This window comes from Pleurodeles waltl, chromosome 3_1 (genome assembly GCF_031143425.1).
Source record: "Pleurodeles waltl isolate 20211129_DDA chromosome 3_1, aPleWal1.hap1.20221129, whole genome shotgun sequence".
NCBI lineage: Eukaryota > Metazoa > Chordata > Amphibia > Caudata > Salamandridae > Pleurodeles > Pleurodeles waltl.
Genome location: NC_090440.1, coordinates 991,246,317 through 991,263,060, shown reverse-complemented (window position 1 = coordinate 991,263,060; position 16,744 = coordinate 991,246,317). Strand labels below are relative to the sequence as shown.

The window sequence follows — 16,744 nt, the reverse complement described above, 5'->3', positions numbered from 1 at the left end:
CTATTGTTGAATTCGATGGGGTGATTTAAATTACACGCCTAGTGCATTTCGCAGAGGACACACTCTTCAGAATGCATTGGTTAAATTGATGAATGTATAATTAAAAGCGCTCAAAGAAAGTCCGAAGTTTGAATGCAAGACGAGATCAGCCGGGGCCCAGAACCTCGAATACTGTTATCAAAGTTTGGAAATAATTTAATTGCTGTGCATTGGGAATCGCTTTCCTATTTCAGGTAAATGCACCACAACTATTTGGCGGCATTTCTAGCAGCAAGCACATAAAGTTACTTTTAAATATCGCGACCTGTCAATTGAATCGCCATCCTTTGTGTCAATGTGGGCAAACTACGTGGTTTGTGACAGAAGGCTTCTTAAAAGGTGTGCTGTTGTTTGTGACTGGAGACTTCTGGTCGTTCGGTGGACTGATGAGTCCATCATTGGTGTCTCTGTTTAACGAGGTGGTCAGAGGTTAAAATCCTGGCGGGTAGCCACTCATCCTTCCAGGGTCGATGGAAAGCGCATCATTGACGAGACACTATAAAGAATCTCTTGCGTGCTAAAATGCGTGCTTGTAGATGTATAGCTGTTTAACAACTTTTTTGATGCCAAACTTGCGGCGCAGCCGGGCCATTTCCTTGAAGGGAAGCCAAGGTGGACGGGGGCAGCCCGTTTAGAACTGGTCGTGCTCCGACCTCCGCTGATAAGGAGGCTACTCCCTCCAAGAACTGGGAGGGCTCGCGGCTGAGGTTCCTAGGGGTCAGCACGGAGCGTGCGGAGCTCACCTGTACCAGAGGACAAGGGGCAGAGCAGGTCTCTGCTGAGGAACAGCGTGTATGAGACAAGGTTCTGACCCTCCTGCGCTAGGGGTCTTCTCGGAACAGACTGTGAGATCAGCAGAGGTCCTTTCAACACGCCGCCATACCTCACTGGCCCCGGCCACCCACGCCTCGGGAGCAAGGGGGGCTTCCTTATCGGGAGAGGCCCGGTTCACTAAGGTTCTGCGCAATTTCTAATATTTGTTAATTCAGAACACATTTCATTGAGTTCTGTACCTAAATTGGTGTAAAATGCTGATGCAAATATATGTGTGATTCCCAAAACACAAAAAGCTTCCAAGTCAAGAGCCTGTTGCATTCGCACATCCCTAGGAAAACGGACACACATTTTTAATCAGGTTCTTCTTCCGGACAATTATCTTCGCCCACTGAAAAAGTTCACTTTTGCAACAGTGTGGACAGTATTACCCTCTCCCTCGCAAAGGACAAACAAAAACATTCTTAGGACAATATTTACCACCGGTTTACGCATAACAGTGCGCTGCTATGCTAGGGTGACCAGATTTTGAGGAGCAAAAACCGGGACAGGTCAGACATAAAAGAAGGACTAAATACTTTACTCTCACTTTTATAACACACACACACACACTTGCAAGACTACATATATATAATTAGCTATGGTATGGCTTGACCTCCCACCCTGCACCCCCACCAACCCCTCTCTGCTCCCCACTCCATCTCTCTGCTGGGAGAAGACAGGGAACTATGTTGCCTGACAGTAACAGATACATTACTTTAATTATTTCATACTTTGTAAGTGTATTTAACCTCTGCTTCCCTAGATGATCTGACCTTTGTCCCAAAAACCGGGACATTTATTTAATAATCTGACCTTTGTCCCAAAAACCGGGACATTTATTTAAAATGAAGAAAAGCGTCGGGACACCGGGACAGTCATCTAGAAACCGGGACTGTCCGGGGAAATTCGGGACGTCTGGCCACCCTATGCTATGCCAATCATTTTTTGTGCTAAAACTGAGAGCGCAGTGTCAATGCCCTTGCGTCATGGAGCGCCAAGTGTGGGCCACGTGTGGGTGTCGCGTGATGGAAACGGCGCTGCAAACACACCTCCGATTTCACGCAGTCACATCTACCAACCCACCATGAACTGGCTTTACCTGGCATCCAACCATCAAAGGAAGCCCTGTGCAAACAACGGACAACTGGAATATCGCATAACGATGCTGCACAGAACATATCTGCAACATTACACATTTTATGCGGTATACCTTTGTCAATTTTTCATCACTTCTACATTTGTTCTAGACGGCGTGGCGCAAGTTTAAATCTGAGGCAAGATCCTGCTGTCTTGCATTTGTGCAGCACTTGTGGGCAGATTTACGAACTTTTCATATATTTTAATTTTAAACATTGAAACCTTATTAAGTTCAAAGTTTTTGTTTTTGTAAGGGAGCCCTTTATGGTAGCTGGAATCCGTACTCGCAGCTGCTCAAGGCAGAGAGGTTAGCAGGTGGACACCTCTGTCCAGCAGCCTTATTCTGCAGTCCCAGGCCATCAGCGGCCCTTAAGAATGCAGGACTTTTGGCACCTGGTTGAGCCGAGTGACGGGCTGTCGAGCGGGGGGTTTTCAGTCATCCCCGCTCATTGGTAAACAAAGTCCTGCATAGCAGTGGTAAATTAAATTCTCCAACTCAGAGCCCTGCTAAATAGGGCCCCACCTGCCCAACCATGACAGCATCTGCAAAAGGATGTCACAGCTTGATGGGCGGGTCATCCGGCTACAGGAAATCAGTGCCTTCAAACGTCTCATCGAATGCAGTTAGTGAACTGCGCCTGGACCGTTGCTGACTTCCGAGAGGAAATAAGTAGCTTTGTCCCATTCAGAGGTAGTTGGGGGTCAAGTTTTTCTGTACATATTTTACACTTGCAAAAGCTGAAAGCCTAAAACAATAAGAAAACCTAGGGCCGAATTTAGTAAAAGTGGCGCAGCATCCAATGCAGCGCCACTTTTCTTGAGCCCCCCTAATGCCCCCATGCGTGCGCTGTTTTTCAGATACGGCGCATCATGGAGGTACTTAGAACAATAGCGTCAAACTTTTTGACACTATTGTGGCGCATTGCTACACTAGCGTCAAAAATGTTGACGCTAATGTAGCAAAGTGTAAGGAGGCCCATTGATTTACATGGGTGCGTCATTTTAATGCCTGCTCTAAGTAGGCGTTAAAAATGACAGAAAAAATGGCGCAGTGAAATCTTTTAAGTCTCACTGCGTCATTTTTTCAGGTCTCCTAACGGGGGAACACCCCCCCTTGCATACATTACGCGCAGGTGTAATCTGCATGCATTGTGCCACTTTGTAACTATGGCATGGGGAAAATGCCTTAGCATCAAAAAAATGGCGCTAAAGTGGCACAAGGGCCAGTTCATGTGCCATTTCATAAGGATACTTTTATGTTGGCGGGGCTTGATGCAGAGTAGTATGCCCCAGCGTATGTGGTGCTGCAGAAAACTACACTTCTGCCAGAAGCTAAGCAACAGTGAGCTAGGATAGCAAGCAGCTGTACCCAGTGAGACCATAAACTGATAGGCCCTATACTAACACACCTGCTAACATACCTGATTTCGAATTACAATTCTCAGAAATAATTATCTTTTGAGCATAAGGATCACCTCAGCTCCATCTTTTGACTCTGTTGCTGTTAGACGGCAAGAAGTTGCAAACAGTTTTAGCTTAAGGCAGTGCATTTAGCCAGTTTCAATGCATGTGAAAGGGAAAGTAGAGGTGACGGCTTTGAAACTGGATTAAAGCCCCGAAAAACTCTGATGTTGCGAAACAATAGGAAACTCAGCTTCATGTGAAGAGCATGTCCCATTCATTCACATAGCGGGGATCAGGGATGTCCAAGGTTATGTCCAGGAGGCCGGATCCATGCCAGACTTCCAGGATTCTTGACAACGATATACTTAAACTCAGTTACTCCAAATGGAACTCATGCACATTTCTTTTGCTGTTGATTTCTCTACCTCTCTTGATAAGGTAAATAAAGGTAAGCGGAAGGGGCCTGGGGCAAACCAGTAGAAGTGAGTAATGTGATTGCAATTCTGAATAATAACACTTGGCAAATTATCCAAGTCTCCAACGACGTGTGGTTTTCCAAGTGGGAATTGTTGCTTGTAGGTGAAGTAGGGGTATGCGCTCTCTCCGCCTCTATTGAATCTTTATATCCTGGACTTGATGGGAAATGAACAAGACATGATATTCCCCCACTAAACCAAGTAGTGAACTAATGTATGCTCTCTGTAACGCTGATGATGTAAAGCTCTGTGCTGTCTCAGGGTACGGGCCACCTCTTGTGATCCAAACGTCCTTAAAACTAATTGGTCTGTCAAACTGCAACAGTTTTCATCGAAAACCTGCCAGCCATGCTCTTCTGCCCCCCAAAAAGCAAAGAAAGATAAGGTTGTGCTCCTGCCGAACCGTAGAGTTCCTTAATGGCGGACACCTCATAAAGGGCACTTTGATGAAGGTGCAGCTGTACTATGAAAAATCTCGTTTTTAATGAAATTCCACACCCCTGGTTACCATTGAATGAGATTTAGGCTTTAATATGTCTAGGGAGCAGGCAGCTTATAAGCGAATAAGCTGACACTAACCAGCCACTAGGGTACGCAACAGAATAACTTCTCAGGTTACTTTCACACATGTACATTTGCCGGCAATGAGGAAGCGTACTGGATGAGAATATAGGTACATGACCATGGTACGCACCACTAAGGGGGTTATTTAGAGTTTGGTGGAAAAGGTACTCTGCCTCAAATATAGTCCCCAAAACTGATAATTTACCCACCTATTTTCAGACAGATGGTAATTTTTCTTTTACCAGAGGTAACCCTGCTTGCTCTACTGCCAGAAACTTCAGAGGGCGTGCTTACTGTCGGGAAAAATATATATTCACATGTATGTAACTATAAATATGATACTTTAGTTCCAATTCTCCCCTCCTTTATCTGAATCCCAGTAAGACTTCCCTACTGACCTCTCTGACACCTATGCCAGTTGTACAAACAAACCTCTCCAAGCCACGTTGTTAAGTTTAGCTCGGTCTCGCACTTTTAGTTCAGCTAGTCAGCAACCCAGCCCCCTTTTCCTTAGGGACCATCTGTTGTCTGTTCACGTGTTCATGCTCACACTGCATTATGTATATTTTTACACTATGGACTTTAAGTTTTGTGTATGCAGCATTTCTTTTGTATGTGCGTGCCCATGTTTGGACTGTGTCCCCTTTTGGGGTTGTGCTGTGACAACACTTATTAACATATATAAGTGCCTGACTTATATGCTTCAGGGCAGAAGATGCCAGCTTGTAAGACGTTACACTGGGATGTGCGTCTGCCTTCTGCCTTGGCATGCCAATAAACCTTGGTACCTCAAGACACATTTCATCTGTTCCGGAGCCTTTCCTGGTGTTTGTGTTTTCTTTGCGCCACTCTGGGGAGGGTTGAAAAATAGTTTCCTAACAAATGGTGTCAGAAGTGGGATGCGTGAAATGCCACCACCGGTAAGTTAATTAAATGCCTGTTGTTGTGGCCTTTCAACGCTTAGCTAAGAGTTAAACTGGGGATTTATGTAAATAAAAATATAGCTGGCTATTTAATAGGTGACTGAGGAGTAACTAAGTTACCCGTATCATTACGTTAAATGATAGTGGCAAATTCGTGTGGCAAATTGTAATTCCACGCAGGAGAACCTGGCCAGACTGAAGATAATTTCTTTCTTAAATAGGTGACTGAGGAGTAACAAAGTTATCCGTATCATTGCGTTAAATGATAGTGGCAAATTCGTACGGCGAATTGTAATTCCACGCAGGAGATCCTGAACAGAAAGAAGAGAATTTTGTTTTTGTTTAACGGGAATCCCAGAGAGAAAATAAATTAATTAATTAAAACTCTCCTGGAGTGTAGCTTGGGAAGCATTTGATCAGCTGGCACCGGAACACAGGAAATGATTTTGAAATGTGCACAAACAAATAGTCTGTCATTGATCAATGGCTGTATTTGAATTATGTGTTGTTTAAGTGTAAATGTGCCTCTATGTTTCATTGCAATGTTTTTGAATTCCATGTAAAGTAGTGCAGCACTGCATTAGACAAGAAAAATGTTTTATGTTGTGCCTCTAAATTGTCAACAGCTCCTGTTTTCTCTATCTCTCTGTCTATCCACCACTGCATACATTTTTTTTCCCTGTTTAACAATTTTTTTGCAGGATACAACCATTGTGTTTATTTTTTCCAGATTGTAAAATTGAGAGGGAAGGGCACAATGGGTAGCGGCAAGTCTAAAGGAAACATAATGGTGGTAAGCCCTAGGATGCTGAAAAAGACTAAAACGTTTAAAAAGATGACAGGAGAGAAATGTTTTAACCAGATAGCCCCATAGAGCAAGGTAAGTAGGACACAGACTGTCTAACAAATGTAAAGTAGTTTGCGTGCTAATGTGGACAGAGAGAGGGAAAGCAGAGTGTAGCTGTAACAAAGCCTGGGTATTAAACACAGGCTGCATGCACACAAAACTGTAACAGCAGACAAATATATACATTTTAGGAGTGACATTAAGAACATAGTGATGATAAAACTAACTTTAATAGTAAAAGAGCACTCAATTTAAGAGGAATAAACCTCACAGTAGTGAAAGAAAGAAAGAAAGAAAACAAAAAAAATGAATTTGTGCGTGACACCACCAGGACATGTAAACTTAAAAGTACATGCCCCACCAACCTAGCGCCTACCTTAGGGGAAACTTATGTGTAGCAAAAAGGGATTTTTACAGATTGGCAAAAAGTTTTAAATGCTAGGCCAAAGTAGCAGTAAACTGCGCCTACAGGCTGCTGTGGCAGGCCTGAGACAGGTTTTGAAAGGCTACATCTCGGGGTGGCACAACCAGTACTACCGCACACTAGTAGCACTTAATTTACTGGCCCTGAATACTTGGTAAACTACTTTAAAAAAAAAAAAAAGACCTTTCAAATATATTTGTGGTTGGATGGGAAATAATTACTTATTTCTAAAGGATAAAATAAACATTTCTATGATTCAGTAAGGGATCATGTTCGCAGCAATAAAGAGATCAACCTAAAATGTTAATTATGAAAAAACACTTATTACAGTGTGAAGCTACAGCTTGAAGACCTTAAAACATTATTCAGTAATGACCAAGGCTGAATATGGTCAACTACCACAATGTTTGCTCAACATACACACATGTAAATTATTCTTAAAATTAATTTTACTAAAATCGTTTTTGCATTTTCATGATGTTCATTATGTCTAATATCACTACTAATATGAGCTATGTAACGAATTCCCATAAATTTTTGCACCTCTTTCTTCTCATGGTGTACTACAATGTAAGGCAACAGAAAGGCTGAGGCACATCATTAGAATTGCATTATTCTGTCCACATAATGATTTTAAATAGTCTTTTTCATAAGTATTCTGTTATAACATCTTATTAAGAAGCAGTTAATGTTTTGCATTTTAAGCACACTTTTAAGGTGCTGCTACTTTTCTGTGTCATTTTTCTCACAGCTTTAAATATCTTAAGTACAAAATAGGATAATTGTGATCTCTAACAACGCCAATATTTCTGTATCTTAGAGACAAAATTAAAATGTGAGCTTTAGTTTCAATGTGACCTCATGGCTGCACTGTTTCCCAAGTACCCCAGCTCCTGGCCTGCTTTTTGCACAGGATTTCTATGCGCATACTGGCATTATAAATTTTCTTGAGCCAGTTCTTTGGAAGGTTACCTTTCCCTACTGATGTTAATTGGTGATAGAGAGTGCATGGCACAGATATACAAAAACAGCATAGTTTAAATCCTACCTTTCCAAAGACTGAAAATGTGGATGTTAAGCAGTCATGCTTCTGGCCGTGCAGAACTCTGATGGGACTCTCTCAGAGGACAAACACAAAAAACACTAAACAGCAGTTGTTAACTGTGCTGGGACAGGGGATGTGAATTTACGACAGCAGGTTTAAGTGTCAGATGCTAAGCTTCTGTAATTAGCCCTGACTTGCACTGCTGTTACCAAAATAAAAAAACAAACAAAAAAAAACTCAAGGGTAGCTTTATTTCCTCAAAGTTATGCAAATAAGTAATGGCAACTGTGGCAGTCCTATTTTACACCAGATTTTTAGCAGTACACTGATTAAACTGGTTTTATCTAAATGATTTGAAAGGGACAAATGCACATGCGTAGCTTGGCAAACCGCTGAAGGGTCTACATTAGACTGTGAAAGCATGACTGCAGGTCATCACTATATTTTAAATATGAGATACATATGTATATATACATTTTTAATTGAAATTTGTACATTTAGTATATACCGCTTGTAATAATATTAAAGAAAATGAAAAGGGTGAGCTAGTTTGGAGGACTGGCTACTTCTTTTCAGCAGTTTTGCTTCTATTTCTTATGGTTTGCAACAGATGCTTTGTGTAGGGAGGTGGAGTGCAACTTGTTCTAAATAGGTACTACAGACCAAAGAAAAAATATATAATGTATGCTTTTAATTTTGAAGAGTAGGTTAAGAATAACTTAATTTCCTACATTTTCTAACTATTCCATGGTAGGAGAACCCACTTCGAGTAATATACAAACCAGGAACATACTAGGTAAAAAGAGCTAATATATGAAAGAAAGTCCTTCTGCTTAGTAAAAAGAGGGTCAAATTGATGCTGAATACATGTAAACTGTTTTAGAATATCATCATTAATAATTTAAATACATTTAATAAATGGAAGAATTTGCAGAGTGGTAGCAATACATTTCTGGCTTTGATTCAGCCCTCTTGAAACTAAATTGAACACCATAGGTCCATTCTAGGTCCATGAATGAAACTGATTGACCCCCTTATGATGCATTTTTCAGTGTCAATAAAACATAACTAAAAGAAGGAGCCAGTGTCTCACTGGATTGTAACTTCTTTGAGGGACCGTCACCATGCAACTAACAAGACTGGATAAAGGAAGAATTGCAGATTCTATTTAGGACAGGGCAGAGTTTTTGCTGTTTTCTTGAGGAATAGTACCTTTGTAGGAGATATGCAAGGTAGGACTTACATTATTGAATAACATTATCAAGGGGCACAGTACAGATAAGATGGAAGGCAAGGATACCAGCAAGGAGACTAGAGTAGGGATCAGTGTTATTCTTGCCCATGCCAAGAGGCTTACAGAAGAAAAAGCACTACATGAGGAAAGCTTTCCAGAGAAAACAAGTAGGAACATAGGATGATGCAGAGAGAGACATGACCCATGCAGTGGAAAACCGATGAACCCGGTGCTTTACGATGGAGGTATCTGACACATCTGAAGAGAATACAATGTTTCCAACGAAGGTAGGAGATAAAATGGTTGATTTCTTAATTTCAATATGGATGTGCCCTACCAATTAGCTGGGGGTATACCTCATCTGCCACAATTTCTGCAACAGTATATGCTTTCAAGAAATGGGATTTACTTACAAGCACCTGAGCGCAGGTTAGAATTGATTAACATAGCGCAAACTGCAGCAGTGAGCATTGACCTAGGACCACAGGAAGATAAATTCTTATAGGGCCAGCTTCAGAACAACACGTTTATAGCTGTAGCACCAGGATTCTACCCTACAAATTTGGGCCCCATGGTAATTAAGAATTTTACATTTCCTTTGGGAGTTGTGACTGTGTTGGGAGATGGAGAAGAATGGTTTTGAATGTTGTGTATGCTCAGAAACGACAGGGCTGTAGTTTTTGACAAGCTTGAAGGGAATATGACTTTACAGCTGACTGAAAACAAGGTCCTAAAACAACTGAACTCAGAGGTTTGGGCAAACACAAAAATGAGGCAGGATAATTAAAAACACACCCTCCCCATAAAGTAACGCTTAGGGAAAATGCAGAACTACCGTATGTGCGTCAGTATAGACTGTCACCTCAGGCAGAGGAGTCAATAAAACCTGTGATTGAGTCTATCTTACAAGAGGGTATCATTAAAGAGACCAATAGCCCCTGTAATAGTCCAATAACTCCATTGCCCAAGGGCAACACTGGGCAATAAAGATCCATACAGGATTTACGCCAGATAAACTACATCGTGGTTCCCTTAGCACCTGTTGTGCCTGACACCAATACTATATTATCTTCTATACTTGCAGAAGCAGAGTACGTTTCAGTTAAGTCTTGCAAGTGTGTTTTTCAGTATTACGGTCCATCCAGAGAGTGAGTACCTCTTTGCCTTCACAGTAAATGATACCCAGTGCACTTTCACAAGACTGGCCTAAGGCTTCACAGAGAGTCTATGCACAGGCAGTAAAGAGAGACCTGGACAGCCTACACCCGGAGGGCAGCAGTGTAATCTTGCAGTACCCTGGTGATCTCCTTGTAGCATCTCCATCACTTGAGGCTTGTGAAACAGACACTAGCTCTGCTGAACCACCTCCAGGAGAGAGGACACAAAGCCTCATTGTCAAAATTTCAGTGCTGCCAAAAAGAAGTGACTTACCTTGGTTATGTGGTATCCAAAGGTACACGCTGCATATCACCTGACAGGATAAAAGTGATTCAAAGCATGAATGGCAGAATGATGTCCTTCCTGGGGATGATGAACTACTGCCGCCAGTGGATCCGTGAGTACAGATCCTATGATGCATTCTTGAGGAAATGCATGCTACAAGATGCACCCAACAACATTGTATGGACTAATGAACTTCCAGAATGTTTCAAGAGACTGAAGGGACATTGTGTACTGCGCCAGCATTGGGGCTGCCTGATTGCAAACTGCCCTTCCATCGCTATGTGTCAGAGCAAAATGGCAGTGCAAATGGTGTACTGACACAGCAGCATGGCTCTGGAAAAAGACGTTTGGTGTATTACTCTGTGACTTTGCCTTCTGCAGTGACTGGGCATCCAGCCTATTTGAGAGAAGTGGCGGCGGCCACTGTGATGGTAAAGAGGGCGGCTCCCATTGTGATGGACTACCCTTGTTTTGTTTATGTGCCACATTCGGTACAGTTGTTGTTGTCATCAACAGCAACACAGCATTTTTCGGCAGCCAGGCGCACAGGTTATGAGGTCACGTTGTCTAACACTAATATTACCATTAAAAAATGCAGCCTGTTAATTTGGCAACATTATTACCTGCCATAGGTGATTCTGATGAGACCCCTGACCATGATTGTGTTGAGGTTGTGGAAACATGCACCACCGCCAGACCAGATTTACAACAGACACCTTTAGAAAAGGCAGACTATGAGTGGTACACTGATGGTTCCTCCAGTAGACACCATAATTGAAAGTGCAGCGCTGCCCCCTGGCACATCTGCCCAGCAAGCTGAGCTGTATGCTATAACAGGAGCATGCATTATAGCTGAGGGGAAAACTATTAACATTTATACTGACTAACGTTATGCCTTTGGAGTTGTCTACGATTTTGGCCAGCTGTGGTAGTATTGTGGTTTCATAACAGCAGCAGGGCGCCCCATCCAAAATGGCCTTTTAGTAAAGAACTTGTTAAAAGCAATACTACTACCCAACAGCATAGCAGTCATAAAATGCGAGGCACATACAGGGGCTAACACCAAGATAGCCAGAGGAAACGCCATGGCTGACACAGCAGCAAGAGAAAGCATGTTACAGCCAGTACAAATGGTGCCCCTAATGGCAAAAAGCATTCCAAAAATTCAGCTTATTCAGAGACAATTGTTGCTAGCTGATGCAAAGGAAGCACAATGGTCTGCAGCACTAGCTGAGGAAAGAGTGTGGACTGATGCTGGGTGTTTGCAAAATGATGAGGGATTGTGGGTCCACCAGGATGGGAGACCTGTGGCTCCACGTAGTATGTTCCTTCCCCTTGCAAGGCTTGCTCATGGACCCACTCACATGGCACAAGGGGGGATGAATGAGCTAATTAGACAGGAATGGTTTGCACCAGGGATAACAGCCTTCACTGCACAATTCTGCTCCCAATGTCTTGTCTGTGCCCAACATACTAAAGGCCGGTCCCCTGCTACACATGATCACTTACCAGTACCACAGGGGCCGTTTACCAATGTCCAAACAGACTTTGCCTATATGCCCCCAGTGAATGGATTCAAATATTTGCTGGTGTGTGTGGATCAATTTTCAAAATGCGTAGAGTTGTTTCCCACAAGGAATAATGATGCGGCAACAGTGGTGCGATGCTTGATGAAAGATATCCTACCCCGATTTGGGGTCCTCTAGGGCACTAATAGCGATGGAGGTGGTGAATTTGTGGCTGCAGTGGTGCAAAAGATGTGTGACTGTTTGGGACTAGAGTGGAAAGTGCATGCCCCTTACCACCCCCAAAGTTCAGGACAGGTGGAGAGGATGAACTCCACTATAAAAAAAAAATAGATTAGCAAAAATAACTGATGCAACAGGCCTGAAATGGCCTGATGCGCTGCCTTTAGTGCTGCATGCCATAAGGGCAACTCCATCTAGGACAACCCTTTTGTCCCCCCATGAGGTACTGATGGGGCGGCCTATGTCTGTGGGGTTGAGGTTGCCTCTCCTAGCATCTAAAGCAGCACTGCTGTGGACAGATGAAATCATTTATGACTATGCTATAAACTTGTTATCAGTCTTGAGGCATCACCATCTCCAGGTGAAGGAAGCTTTGCCCCATCCGTCCTCAGAGCACACACATCCTTTTAAAGCTGGAGACATAGTCATGGTGAGAAAAATAAAAGATGTTTCTCTTAGTTCTAGGTGGACTGGACCACACCTTGTGCTCCCGGTGACACGGACGGCGGTGAAGGTACAGGGACGTCCTGAGTGGATTCACGGCACTAGGTGCAGATCCGCACCATCAACAGCAAAGACTGATGTGCCTGCAACGGATGAGCACATGCAAACCGTGGAGCAGCGCAGCATACCAGAAAAAGGGGAGACAGACCAGACCGTTCCAAAGAAGCACACTGAGAGCTCCTCATCAAGTGTCAGGTGACACCAACTGATGCAGTTGAGGGAAGCACACAATGTAGTCTCGAAGAAAGGTGATAGTCACACTTGCAGAAAAATAGACTGAAGAGGACACCGCAGGGCAGGTCCATGAAGCGGCCCCTGAACAAAACGACTGCAGACCAGTAGGAGAAGCAGAGGACAGCACACTGCGTGCCATTGCTTCACTGACAATTAGAGAAAGTAGCTTCGAACTGAGTAACAGAAAGACTTCATATCTATATCTAGAACTTTTGCCGTGCTCCAGCAATTCTGCAGTAAAAGCAGCTATTCGATTTCTGCAGTTAAAGTTCTTCCTCCTACAGAGCAGGAGCTAGCCCACAGATATCTTAGAATACAATAAGATGTAGAGGAAGCACATAAAGAAATGTTTGATTTAATGGCTATAGACCCATAACACATGAATGCATTGGATAATAGCATATCATTTTGTCTATGTTTAAATAATGAATACCTCATAGGTGTATACCAAGATGACAATATATGTGTTTCATCTAAACAAAATGTGTAAGCCATCCGAAGATATGTATTTTATGGATACATTATTACTATGCTTCTGCAATGTATATATATATTTTTGCAATCAAGTATGATATTACTATCAAAAAGGAGAGATTGTCGGGAAAAATATATATTCACATGTATGTAACTATAAATATGATACTTTAGTTCCAATTCTCCCCTCCTTTATCTGAATCACAGTAAGACTTCCCTACTGACCTCTCTGACACCTATGCCAGTTGTACAAACAAACCTCTCCAAGCCACGTTGTTAAGTTTAGCTCGGTCTCGCACTTTTAGTTCAGCTAGTCAGCAACCCAGCCCCCTTTTCTTTAGGGACCACCTGTTGTCTGTTCACGTGTTCATGCTCACACTGCATTATGTATATTTTTACACTATGGACTTTAAGTTTTGTGTATGCAGCATTTCTTTTGTATGTGCGTGCCCATGTTTGGACTGTGTCCCCTTTTGGGGTTGTGCTGTGACAACACTTATTAACATATATAAGTGCCTGACTTATATGCTTCAGGGCAGAAGATGCCAGCTTGTAAGACGTTACACTGGGATGTGCGTCTGCCTTCTGCCTTGGCATGCCAATAAACCTTGGTACCTCAAGACACATTTCATCTGTTCCGGAGCCTTTCCTGGTGTTTGTGTTTTCTTTGCGCCACTCTGGGGAGGGTTGAAAAATAGTTTCCTAACACTTACGGACCTCAAGCCATTGATCTTTGTATCTCAGACAGGTGTAGGTGAGACAGTCTAACAAACATTTTTTATCATGTTCAGGTCTATCGGAAAATTCCTGGCAGTTCTGAAGAGAAAAAATGAAAATGTCCCCCACGTGCTAGGAGAAAACTCCCAGCCAGGCAGGGCCATTTTTTGTTTCTTTAATGAGAAACTCCACTTTGGGAGTTTGTTTTCAAAGAACAAAAAAGTTTGTGAGTGACCGCATGAAGCATGGCAGCCAACCAGAAGGCTTTTAACAACTTCAGAGGACACGCCATAACAATGGCTCCTTTAAATGCACAGAGATCTCTAAGTATGGGAGGCCCTAGTCTGCCAGGGCAGTGGAGTACATGCCTCCATTGTCCTAGCGGAACAGAGTGCATCCCACCCTCTGGTCTCAATGACTGCCCTAAATCTCATACATTCACAACAGTGCAGTCCCTCACTCCAATGATATTACGGGGCATATTTATGAGAGGGTTGCATCACGTTTGAACCACGCAATGCCATTTTGAGTGGCTTCAAAAATCTGGAGTGCGGCAAGTCACTGCGTTGTCTTACTCTGCCCTGGAAAAGTGTTCCATGGGCATTGCATGGGTGTTCCCACGCAACTCCAATGGTTCTTGACACATTCCCAGATTTAGAAGAACATGTAAACCAGGGAATTTTCCAAAAAGATACACCTTCGCAGGAGAGGTGTAATGAGGAGAAATATCTTTATTACTTCCTCTCTCATTCTGCAGCACACATAGAGGAATATGTCTCAAGACTGTTTAGGTGCATGAGGGTGTCACTTGCTGCACAAAAAAAATCATAAATGCAACACAGACACCCTTGTACCATGGTGCAAGGGTGCCTGCGTTGGCACTAGGATCCAAAAAGGGCAGGAACGTGACGTATGCCTTAAATACGGCACAATGTCGCCCCTTCCCAGTGATGCAGTGCAGCACTGCAAGGTGACTTGCTGCTCTGCACCACTATCCCATAAATCTGCCCCATAATCTCCACCAACCTATTCAGACTCAGGTTTGTGATGGAAATTTCAAAACCTTTCTGAACATCATCCCCTGACTACCAGCTGTGCTGCAATGATATTGGAAAGGCTGACTGTGCATTTTATATGCATGCCGCCAATGCAAATGTATTAAAAGCTGGCAAATGAAGTGCTGTCCTTAGTAGTGCATTGTAGCATGCGCATGTCATGTTCTTGGGACGCATGAAGTCAGCGACCTCCTAATCCCTGTGAACCACAAAAACGCGTCAGCAGGAGCCTGTGTGGCCAGAAGTGAATGTGGAAACATGGAAGCAGCTAACAGGCTCCCTGCTCAGGCTATCTGAGGGTTGCAGGCCTGGGGCCCTCAGAACAAAAGGGAGGTGGGATTGACTGCAGAGGTCCCACCCCGCTGACCAAGAAGCGCCTCAAACTTTGTTTCAGAAATGGATAAACTGGGATCTGCACTGATCCAAATTCACATATTTGCTTGCAAGGATTTTCCACACCCGCCAACATTCTGTGACCAAAAAGCGATAGTATTTTTCAGGCTATGAAATAGCTAACAACATAACGATGACATCCCAGCCATGTGCACCTCCACTGCAGATCCACCTTCTGTGCCCCAACTCTTCTGAAAGCTTACCCCGTGATCTCGGAGGACTCTTTGTCGTCACCCATATAGTACATGACCTGGACAGCCACCAGGCAGCACATGGCAGCTGCAAGCGAGTATCTGCAAATGAACCAGAGAATGAGATTTTACATGTCCATGGGTGTACCAAGAAGTCAGACAGCTCATATGGCTGTTATGCCTTCTGCCCACACAACACCAATACCCCATATCTCATATGCCCCCAGAGTTCTTCGTTCGCACACCACTTAGGCTCGTCAAAGCTCCTGTTCCCATATGCCCTCCTTACCCACAACACCTTGGCACCCACAGCTTATGCACCAAAACTCCCAAGCCATGTTATCTCCTATGTGCTCAATTCCTTTACCCCCATGGAAACCATGCTCCCTTTGCCATTCTGCCTCCAAACACCTCTGCCTCTGTACCATCAAATCTAAATATCACCTACGCTTCTCTGGCTTCTCTAACTTCCGTAGTTCATATGTCACCTATGGCTCCTATACCCCAATACCGCCTATTCACAATAGCTCCATTACCCCCCACCCCCGTTGCTCATGTGCTCCATAGCACCTATGTCCCTCATAGGTCATAAGCCCTCCGTTAATCATATGCTCCCACAATACCTATGTCCCATGAGTCATATGCCCCATAGGACCTGTGCCCTCACATATCATCTGCCTCACAGCCTTTTTTACTTCGATTTACTTATTTGCATGCATTTATTTTGTAGCATAATATTCCAAACATTTTTACAATAGTGACAGAATGTAGCATTTTAGGTGGATGATTAACAGCAAACTTGTTGATCATCCCTGGTATCACAAATGGCTTTTTATTTTTCAGCTGCTGGCTCAGCCAGCATGTGCAGGGGGGGCGGGGCTGGTCCATGAGAGAGGGAAGAGGGGTGGCGGAGTGGAGTGCACCAAAGTGCTCATGTTTGTTTAGCCGGCCATCTTAGGCTGGCCAGACATGTGCACTTAGGTTTTTTCAATCCGTCTGTATTGCACAGTCGGGTTGGAGAAACTGCACAGACTCCCAAGCAGTGTCAGAGCGGCAGACCAAGCTGTTCAGATCAA

At 43.5% G+C, this 16,744-nt stretch overlaps 1 protein-coding gene across 1 annotated transcript in view; it reads right to left on the bottom strand.

Annotated features, from left to right (window-relative positions):
* Positions 1 to 16,744, bottom strand: part of LOC138284882 (lysophospholipid acyltransferase 2-like) — a 143,473-nt gene that overhangs the window by 52,932 nt on the left and 73,797 nt on the right. Inside the window, exon 4 of the mRNA XM_069224122.1 lies at positions 15,681 to 15,770. Within this exon, the coding sequence (XP_069080223.1) occupies positions 15,681 to 15,770 (90 nt within the window). The remainder of the gene's footprint in view (positions 1 to 15,680; positions 15,771 to 16,744) is intronic.